The sequence below is a fragment of the Netta rufina genome (genome assembly GCF_964035555.1).
Source record: "Netta rufina genome assembly, chromosome: 2".
In the NCBI taxonomy this organism is placed as follows: domain Eukaryota; kingdom Metazoa; phylum Chordata; class Aves; order Anseriformes; family Anatidae; genus Netta; species Netta rufina.
In genome coordinates, this window is record NC_140124.1 from 59,909,910 (window position 1) to 59,921,350 (window position 11,441).

Consider the following 11,441-nt stretch of genomic DNA (forward strand, 5'->3'; position numbering starts at 1 on the left):
AAGGGAGACTGCATAAGAACTTGCTGGACCTAATTTTGCTATAATAAAGTGTGGTGTTTACAAATTATATCACTCTTTGATAATAATAATAGGCTTTTTTAATCTTAGTAACTACAAAATCTATTTTAAATAACTCAAGAAAATTTAAGTGATTGATAATGTAAGATTGGATTGGAATAAAGCTTTTTGTGTCCCCTCCCACTTTCTTTTTCCAGCTTGCTCCCTCTACCACTTTTCAAAATGGCTAGGAATTTAGATCAGTCTCTTGATCTTCAAAATTTTCTTTTGAACTAACAGTTAGATAAAGCTCTCCTGTGGAACAGCACTACCAGTCAACAGAGAATCAGTAGCAAATATCAACAACTAATCTTTCTCTTTTGAAGAAATAGTCCTACATATCACAGAGGTTTCAAAGCCAATGATAAAACAAAAACCCTGAAGCTATAGTCCATTTACCTGTAGCCTGACATCCTTGAAACCTAAAAATGTTCAAGGGCCTTGAATTACTATCTTTAATCCTAATCGTCAGTTCTAATTATAAGAGTTTACATTACAATTATTTAGCTGGCATTTAAACCAGGCTTAGTTATATTTATTAGCTGTGACAGTTGCTCAATAGGCAAGTTGGACCAGATCCTGGAAATTGTTATTTACGTCAGGAGTCCCACTGAGCTCAGTGCTGTGCTGTGCAGCTTGAGGCAGCAGGCGTTGCTCACATACCTAAAGATTCAGCAGCTGCAGACTTCTTACATGCACTTAAGTTGCTGAGCAACTTTTAAGTAGAGGCATAAGTCCTATTAATTTAAATGAGATATAATCACGTGTATATTCAGAATTGAGTGGTCTGAAGTTCTTCCTGTCATTTTTACAATTTCAGGAAAAGAAGCAGCATTGCAAGTAAATGCCACTGAGAGATGTAAATCACAGGAACAAGAATATTTTGCCATGCCCTCATCTAATGTTGAAAATGCTACATACAATTTGTCTTCAATTGTCCTTTTATTTTCTCCCATTTGAGTTGCAGTTAGATCAGAGAAGAAAAATAAAAGTCTTGTTACAGCTACAGGTCAGTGTGAGATAAGAGGCTCAGCACAGTCACTTCTATGTACTGTACATACAGAAGTAGCCCAGATTGGTATTTAGTTTATCAGCCTACCATCTAGGAAACATAGATGTACTTGAATGTAAATGCATTGCCAAAAGATAAAAATCTACATCACTGGACGAGTGTTGCTTGCCCAGCAATTTAAAGGTCATCTGACCTACATTATTTTCCTTTTACCATTAGAATAACAGTGAATATACACAGAGTGCAAATCACAGCTTTTTAGAGCTTTGACCTCTTAATTGGCCTGACCCACAAACTAACACATGAGACAGCAGAGAAGCACATGGAACAGGAAAAAAGAAAGAAAAAAAAAAAAAAAAAAAAAAAGAAATTCAATAAGGAAAAATGAATAAAGATGTTTTTAGAGGACTGATTTCAATTAAAACCTGATTTTGGTGTGAAAAAAAAAAAAAAAGAAAAAAAAGAAAAATATTTTTAAGCGTGAATGAAAATGATAAAAATCCATCTCTTCTGCTGTAAAAAGAAAAGTCAACAGAGAAATGCATTCTTTTGCTGGAATCCAGGCCTAGGACCAAAGAATTTACATATATTAAATTAACGAGATCCAAACTCCTCTACAACAAATATTTATACTGTAAAATATTACAGCCACATTCCTGCATCTCCTTACAATAATAATTCTTAAGGACACAGTATGCTGGAGAGCGTATAAAGCAGCACGTTTCTGTGGAGATGGAATGCTTCATTATCAGAGTACCAGCTTGTTCATAAATATTAAAAAAAAAAAATGTTTTTGAAGTTTCTCAAACATGATTCTTATTGTTTACACTGCCTCTCTACTCCTGGAAACAACAGTCAGCTTGTACCTGTCCATACGCCTCTCTCTCACTTTCTTAAAGTGCAGAAAGTGACTGCTGGTGACTGCAGAGGACAGCTGTGTCTGTGCTGGGCACTGAGCGAGCAGACAAGGGGACATATACTCTGACCTCACTTATGCAAGTAGTCATGCTTACAGCAAAAGGTTTGGCCCTGCTTGTAAGAACAGGATTTGTCCCAAACTGGTAATGAAAGCGCCTAATTCCTTCATGTATTCTCAAAGTGCATCTTCAAATTATGTATAAGTTGGTTCTTTTCTGTTTGCGTTAAGTTATAGGTGCTCCTGTCTATTAGGGACACGAGTGGGTATTCCAGGAGAAAAGGACCTTCTCTACTACTGCTTAAAGATGCTTAAGACAAACTAACACTATAGACCTAATTTTCGTTTGGTAAAAATTAAACTCCTGGGTATGCAGTGATCTGCACTACAAATCAATACTGACAACAGAGCAAACTTCTGTAAGTGGCCCATGGAATGAGTGGTCTCTCCAAAGCATTTTTCCCCCTGCTCTGTCCCCATTAATTGTGGAGAAAAAAAAAAAAAAAAAAAAGGGAAAGAATGAATAAACCCTAAACCAAGAATCTAAAACGTAGAACAAGAAGACCCACCTCAGCTGAGCAATGTATCACTCACCTAAACTGGGCTCCGGAGCAGAACTCTGTATGGGCAGAGAGCTGTGTTTACCCTTGCATAAATAACTTTTACCAGATGATGAGGTTACATGGAGGATGCCATTGAAATATATAAAATAAACACGGGTAGCATGTAGAAAGAAAAGTCAAACATCGCAATAATAATCACAAAGGCGTGCTTATTTGAAGAAGAGTGTTACCTAATTTACTTCTTCTCACTTCAGAGAGATCTTATTTAAGCACATGCACACACCCTCCCACCCCCCATATATTTGCAAGAACCAGTGAACACAAAAATGTGCAGCCAGCCCGGGCCCTGAGGCCGGTGGATCAAGATGGCAGGCTGGCCTTGGGTCCCCTGAGGCCAGCAGAGCCAGAAGGGTGATTGGACACAGTGACCTGTCTGCATGAGATGAGACAAAAACAGGAGGGCTGTAATGCTGATGAACTAACCTGTCACTCACAAGCTTGGGTCTGAAAAAAAAAAAATAGAAAAAAAAAAAAAAAAAAGAAAAGAAAAAAAGGAAAGAAAAAGAAAAGCAAAATAGAAGAAAAAGGTACAGCACAGATTTTTAGAAAATACGGAATGTAGAAAAAAATTTGGAATAATTACATGATGCATTTAATTACCTGTTCATTTAAATGGGCTCAGGCTATACATGGAATGTGGCACAAAATCCAGCTAATTGCATATCTAAAAGCAAAAGGCATTTGTAGAAATAATGGATATTATGGTTCAGCGTGCAAGGAAGGATGCTACAGACTACTGCTGTCAGGGATCAGGGTTTCATTCCAAGCACTCCAGTTATGAATCAAAATCACAATGAGCAATGAGCTTCTAGATCTTGACACACCAGGCAAGGAGGTTGTTCTTCAGAGTACTTGGCTGTTTAATTGCTTGCTTAGGGGAGGAAAAATCCAGAGGGAAAGCATGCATCCAGTTCTGCACCTTGGAGCCAGTACAGCCAGGTGCTAGGTAGTAGTTAGGATTGCAGTGCTCTGCTGACCATTGCCATCACCAGTGGGAGTCACTGTGGGCACTGGTGCCTTGAGACAGAGGAAATCAAGGATTAAAAAAAAAAAAAAAAAAAAGTGGAAAATGCATTTAATGATGAACAAGTACTTCGTGTTGAAAATGCCTTTAGATCAGCATGCTCTTGCTATTACTTTTGTGTCATACACAGACGAGTGTTTGAACTACAAATAACTGCTACTGTTTCTGATCTCTATTGGAGCAGAGATACACATGTATAGTTTGGATTTTTAATTAGGCAAGTTCACACTCCATTAGCAGCAAACAAGATGGAATTTAAAGCTATATCTGCAGGATTAGCTAAAACAAAATTTAGTTCTCACAGCTGGAGAAAAAAACATGATTCTGAGATTAAAAAAAGGAAAATGATAAACATTTATTTAAAGTTTTGATTTCTGAGGTTTGAAAGTTAATAAAGTCTCTTAAGAACTTTTTCTAAAACAATTGTGTCAGGAAATGAACGTCTCTTCTAGCAATATACACATCCCAAATATGCAAATCTTTACTATTTATCAATATCAAATACAGACTTACAACATGGCAAGATTTCATGGCATAAGGTTTGTCTTTTGATGGTTATTTTCTCTTTTCAGCTGAGTATTAGAGTACATTATGAATGTGTATTTCTAGTTACAGTAATGTTTGGTAATTATGCTGATTGCTTCCCAAGTTTTAAGTAAGTCTTTGATTCTATAACTAGAGTATACTTTTTTTAATAATAATAATAACAAAAATACAATTTTCTTTAACTTCATTTCATCTTCACAAATGCTAATAATGACCAAATACTGAACAATAAATCAAAAACATACTCGCAAATTTTGTGGTTTTATGAACATTTTTGGATGTGTCCACTAACACATACAATAGGTAAATATGCATACACAGAGATCAAAAAATGCTTGAAATACCTAACAATTAAGTTGCACAATAATTAAATCCATCAATTATAACAAAATAAAACAAAAAAGTTAGTCTCCTAAAATAGCTACATGTATTTTTCTTTGAAGTGTTATTGATTTTTAGGAAATTAAATTAAGTAACCCATGCAATAAACATTCTTCCAGTTATTCACTGAACTTTCTTTTTTTTTTTTTTTTAGATTGATGAAATATGCAATGTTACACACAGGGAAAAAAAAAATGCTCATACCCTTTTAAGCCTCAAAATCACTTTCCTAGAGCTAGCAAGCTTTAAATATAAAACAGCTAACTCACACTTTCTTACATGCCAAAGAAAAAGTTACATTAAAGGAATATCACAAGCTTTGAGATTTATCAAGGTTTCAGGATAATTTTTCTGTCAACTGTACTTGCACAAAACCTTGCCATTGCATTTGCTTTACAATCATTAAATATTTCTCTTTAAGACAGGACAAGTTTACACAAAAAGGTAATTAACCCGCTCTAAAATACGTATTTTCAAGCAGTGTAATACCAACAAATATGCCCCACTTTTTTAGGTGCAAGGCAGCCTAATAGAAAGCTGTTAATGTTTTGGGGATTTTTAATAAAAAATGTATTTTCTATTTTTAAAATATTTAAATCAATGAAAGTCTGTGGTAAACATGGTATTACATATTTGACATTTTCCGCCTAGAAATGCATTACTGTGTACGGTGGTATTAATAAACCATGTGCTTTGAGGGACTTCTGTGCTTTGCCATAATTTAGTTGAAAACAGTGCACAGGATGCGTATTTTTCCACCATTGTATCAATATATAGGAAACAAATACTAAGTCATCACTTCAGCAGCATGTGTTCAGTACACTGGAAACATATGCAAAAAACACAAACTTTTGAGAGTTCAAAAAATATCCTTTGCCAGACACTGATTTACAAGGCAGTGGTTAATGAGAAAGTGTTGAGCGCTTAAGATTTTGTTAGAAGAAAAGAAAAACAGACACCCTCTTCCGACTCCGGCTGCATTCATAGGGAAACAGCCTTCCGTGTACAACAGGAGAAAATAATTTAATTTCTGTCCCCACTCCAGGTTATTATTCGAAGCAAATGAAAAGACAATGATTCTTCTCTCTTCTGGCTAAGCTCAAAACAGCACAGTTACAAGACACACAGAAAAACTACAGACTTATCAGAAATCACAAAACAGAAAGAGAAGGACTCACTGACCCATTTGGAAGACAAAGACGACAAAACGGAAAAGCTCTAAAAATCAGCTTGTGAGGCCTTTGAGAGATATTCTTCTGGCATTTCATCACAGCAGCCCCAGACCAGTTCCCTTCCCTGGATACAGGGAGGGAGAACTAAATAGAGCTGTTTATTAAAGCTGTTGTGCTGGATTGCATTAGGAAGCACGAGCAGACCACCTGGACCTTTCAGATTGTGGCAGTGTTTAATTTGCAGGCTGCCCCTCTGCAGCAGCAAAGACTACTACATTTACCAAGCTCAATCACACATTATCTGGATTAGGAGTAAAAGAAGAAAAAAAGAACGGAAAAAAAAAAAAAAAAAAAAAAGAAATAAAGAGAAAAAGAGGGAAATAAAATCCACAGCCTGTAGTATAGGAATACAGTCAATATAGGAATAATGAACAGCATCAGAAATAGAAAGCAACTCCCTAGCAAACAGAACACTTTCACTCTTCTGTTCTTCTACTTCAGCACATTTAAACAAAATACAAAGGTAAATTAATAACTAGCTTGATTTGGCAAAGCTCAGACCAAATTATAAACCAGGTTTATTAAAAGAAAAGCATGATATTTTAGGTTTAACTCGTGATTCCCTGGCCAGATTATTGTGGTTCTTTTGCCTTTCTCACTTTCAGTACTACACTTGCTGGTAGCTGAAGATACAGATAGAAAGATGGTACTGTAAATATGAATTATGTGAATCATATGGTTAGACCCTTGTGAAAAAAAAAAAATAAATAAAAGGGGAGTTGAGAAATGGCTGACTCCATACCTGACCAATTACAGCTTGCATGGTCCCTGTGTCCTGCTGAGCTGAAAGATCGCAATCCATCATATGTAGTCTTTGAAAAGGAGAATGGGGGTTTCTGGCATGCATCTGTCAATCAACTTCTGCACTCACAACCATCACCAAAAGCAAGGGAAAAAAAGTCAAGCTGCTCCACCAAATAGGATGAAACAGTCATGTGACCTTCAGCACACTCACACACATACATACTTCCATATAACGTATGAATTTTCTGCAGATATGAAATGACATTGACAAATACCCAATACCAAGTAAATAAAGTGAGACAAACAGCTACTCACCAAAGACAAAACACTTGCTGTAATCTTCAGCCTAAAGATTTAATAAACCTAAAAGGCATTTTAAGCCGAGGCTTTTCTTTTGAGCCTAAACTTTTCAGATAAGGTGATATAATTTTATATATGCAGAGAGTGGTCAGCACTTTAACCCCTTGCATCCTCTCACAGCCTCTGCTTTTTATTTTCCCCTCTATGCTTCTACTTTATGGCTGTTTGAGTTCCTATATTTTATTTTATTTTATTTTATTTTATTTTATTTTATTTTATTTTATTTTATTTTATTTTATTTTTATTTTCTGTAAGTTTCCTTTGTGTCAAAGCAAACAGCCTTGCACTGCCTCTCCATACATGCACAAATTAGGAGAACTTGGTAGAAGAAAATTACCAACAAGACAGCAGGGAGCAGGGGCTGCGGAACCTGCATCAGTATTCACAACCCAAAATGTGTCTTGCTCCTTTACTCCACCAGAAGTTAAATGTTCCCTTTATTTGAAATATATATTTAGGTATTAGTTTATGTGAGCTGTGATGAGCACTCAAAATATAAAATATTCAGACTATGTAAATCCTACTTACAGAATCCTTTCCATTTTGAAGGTTAGCAGAGTTTTGGTTCATTCACTGCTCCACTGAACTGACATAAAATGTTGTTACTTATGATGGCAAACATTACCATTTTTTCTAATGGAAGCAGTTTGTTTCATATATTTTCCTCTCTGAGTTAAGATTTGCAAGAATTTCCAAGACTGTTTTTTTTCTTCTTGTCAAAATACATCAGCCACTTGTCTCCAAAAACTGAGTGTTGTGAACAACACACCACAGCATTGATTGCTGATATGTTATTGGCCAGTGATTGCTGAAGGGTGACATTAATGTAACCCGGTAGCACTTTAACCCTTCGAAGATCAATGCAGTCCTCTGGCAATAGGTTAGAATAACAGCCCATACAATTTTTGCTGCATCACAGCTTCATATAAATATTAGTGCATTTTTCTAGCCTCCTAAAATTACATTTATGTTACTGGTGCAAAAAAGCTGGTTTTCAAAGACTTTCAGAAACTAAAATGCAGAAAAAAGCAGCCTGGTCTCTGAGCATAATGTAATGCACCCCTTCCATTTTAAATAAGTTTCTGAGAATATTTTAAAGTTGTTATCTCTTTTTTAAAGGTGTTGACAATATTGATCTTAGAGTGTGATAACCAAAGAAATGCAATAATATCAACAATATCCCAATTATAGGTACATCATTTGCCAGTCAAATAGTTTTTACAATATAATCTTAAGATCCAGAATCCAGGAATGCTTAGAATATAATGCAACATATGTGTATGTATATATATGTATGTGTGTGTATGTGTGCGCACATGCATGTAAAGGAGAGAGAATTTGTTTTAAGGCGAGTGAGAGAGCAGGATATATCAATTTTATTTTGCATTATTCTAGTCTTTTTAATATATTTTTTAAACTTAAAAAAAAATAAAAAGTTAAGAAAGGAAGTTTTGGTACATATTTCAAAACTCAAATACAAGAAAAGAATTCACGCTTAGATGTGCAGGGAGCCAGGATTGCTTCTAGGCCAACAAGATATTTTAGCTTTAAAAGTTTTTCAAATCAAGCATTTTTTAGAGAGAGATGCAATATTAACACTGAAACTCTGCCTCTGGGATGAGGTAGGAATACTTGAAATGGTGCTTTCAACATCTGCTCTGCATTTCACTTATAAACATAATTAAAATGCACCATTTGTGCTGAAATCTTATCTGCTTCTTACTCATGGAAGAAAATACACTGAATGAATATCTTGAGCTGCCTTTTGGTCAGCTGAGAATTTGCTGTGGTTTCATCCCTCAGGACGACTCTGTGGAAAATCCAGGCAGTCTTGTGAAAGCCACAATCAACATCCATATCATCATAAGCAGCCCAAAATGCAGTTGGTAAATGGGGGAGTGAGTAGATGAGACTGCATTGGCTGTCTCCAGAAAAACAGACAGGCTGAAGGCAAATACTGCACAGGAATCTGAAAGGAAAGTTAAAAGATGTTGATTTTATGGTTTCTTTCCAAGAGGAGCCTTTTTGTAATGTATCTGCGCAAAGATCATTCAAATTTCCTTAACTTCTCTGAGCAACTCAACCTCATAATTACTTCTCTGGGGTTTTAATTAGCAAAGACACTAACGTAGACACATGTTGCAGCACCCAGCTAAGCACAGTGGTGCACATAAAAACACATGCATGCACACAGGTTTGCTGTGCCCTTGTGTACCGACAAACCAGCCAGCCTCACACAGAGCTGAAGGAGCTCCTTACTCCCAGAAGGAGCTCTGCTGCCACTCCTTTTACCATCATTAGCCTGTTCTCCAGGGAAATGCCAGTCCACTGTGTAAAATACACAAAAATGCATGGCTGGACAGTGCTTCTGCATGAATTACTGGCATCCCTCATCCTTTGGGCCCCTCTGTTGTCCTGTAAGAACTGTCAGCCAAAGACTGTCTTTCCTTTTTTTTTTAATTACACCAAGGAATTGTCTCCCTACCCCCCAAACTTACCCTTGTTTTTCTCCTCAAAAGGCAATTTAGCTCTCAGGATATCCATCAAAAAAGTGAGGGAATGAGGTGGCCCATAATCTGCCCCAGGGCTGGCTGGGGTGGAGAGCAGAGTGCAAAGGTGAGCTCAGCATGCCAGGCTCACTCTCCTGTTGCCAACACGAGAAAAACTGTTGAAGGACAGCATGTCAAGTATTGCATCCCCTCCAGCTGTGCTGCATCCCTAGCAGAGATATTCTCATCTCATTTGAAACTCTTTATTGGTGTAATTCCCACAGCACACCCTAGAGGAAGATGGTCAGAGCACGTAGGCTTTATGTGCCACAGCAGCACCTGGCACAATGGGCCAGGCTTGCACCATTGGACCTAAAACTATTAAGAGAGGGGCAATGGTCAAGATTTACAAATGGAAGAGGCTCAACTATGACTTAATTTGTGAGACTGCAAGTTCAAAGGGATCTAAAGCCTGTGTTTTGAGTTGCATCAAAACATTTGATCTTTGAAATCCAGGAAAAGTCATGGTGCGCAGTGACACCAACGACTTTCTATCTTTCAGATTGATTTTTTTTTTCCCCAGCTATTTGCAGTATGCTTCTCCTGTTTAATTTAAACAATAAAAATTAAAATAGTACTTTTGGATAGAATAATGTATTTGATTTAGCTCCCAGGTACAAAGCTAAGAAGTTGTGAAAGCAGCATTATTGTATATAACAGTGTCTCTACTTTCTTCCAGGAGAATAGAATATATATTTCCTCGGTGAGAACAGCAAGGATTAGAATAGAAATATACAGTAATGCAAAAGCCAATTACTTCATAGTTAAGATGTGTTAAAACACACATCTATTTTTTCCTGCTCCTTATTTATGATTGTTTATGTTTCCCTGCATCAAAAACTGCAAACCTTGCAGTCCACAGAACACAGGGTTTTATAATAACATCTTTCCTTAAGGGTCCCTTCCAACTCAGGATATTCTATGATTCTATGATTCCGCGGTTGCTCAAATGCCATAGCAGAACTTGTAGCAGCTCTAGTGAATTGAGCGAGAGATCCTCCTGCTTTTTACAGCCTTGGTACACTAGGGGGACTATTTTTCCTCTTTTCTGGAGTGATGGATGCACAGCTCTGTCAGAGCAAGCTGTTGTACCTCGCAGCATAGGCCTTTTACTCACTGGTGCTGAACAGGTTAAACACGCAAGACTCGGGCTTGCACTCTTTGAAGATAAACAAGCCTAATTCTAAGCTGTCAATGGCTCTTCCTCTCTCTCTCCCTCTCTCTATCCATCTCTGCCAGCCAGGCACTATATTGCATTTTGCATCTTGATTTTCATGGATATTTGAATGGGTTCTTCCGTATGAGCAAAATTCTGTTCTCATTTATGCTAATTCCAAAAGAATTGTTTTGTATTAAGAGACACTAATGGAATACAGGCTCCCTCTCTGCAAGTCCATTCTGGTCAATCATTTTTGCTTTTTTCAAGGATTTATTTATTTTATTTTTTTCCAATTTTTTTAAGTGCTGCTTCTAATTTCAGCTCCTCCAGATTTTTTTAATGCATAATATCTGGGTGCTGTCTGCTCCCCCCACAGCTCCACTTTTTCCAAAAACTAGACTCCTAGGACATCCTCACTCACTTCAGGGACTGCAATTCCTTCCCTTCATAAACACTTGGCTATATAACAAAATGAAATTTGGGGAAAATAAGACTGTGCAAGTTGCTGGAACAGGGCCAAAGCATAATCTCCATTTTATTCATTCCTACACAGCCAGTGGGGAGGTTTCCTTTCCCACAGAACCATTCTGCACTGTTTAAAGAATATTTGTGCAAAAGAAATTTATTTCTTTCTGTTATTATAGAGAAAAGAGGCTGGCTGTCACACTTTGTAACTTTGAAAAGGTGGGGAGAAATTCTCTCCCTTTCCTGCTACATCTAGCAAGCTGGTTTGTTTGAAAACTGGTTTTTATATCTCAAGGAAGATATTGTTCATTATTCCAGGTATCTGATTAAAGAATAGTTTATATCAGATGGAGAGCACCTCCTAAAAAAGTCT

General features: G+C 36.8%; 1 protein-coding gene across 1 annotated transcript in view; it reads right to left on the bottom strand.

Moving 5' to 3' along the window:
- The window catches only part of POU6F2 (POU class 6 homeobox 2), a gene marked incomplete at both ends in the record, with an annotated part of 312,801 nt that extends 306,163 nt beyond the window's left edge, over window positions 1-6,638 (bottom strand). The window contains one exon of the mRNA XM_084282352.1: window positions 6,534-6,638. Within this exon, the coding sequence (XP_084138478.1) occupies window positions 6,534-6,638 (105 nt within the window). The remainder of the gene's footprint in view (window positions 1-6,533) is intronic.
- Window positions 6,639-11,441: the final 4,803 nt, after the last annotated feature.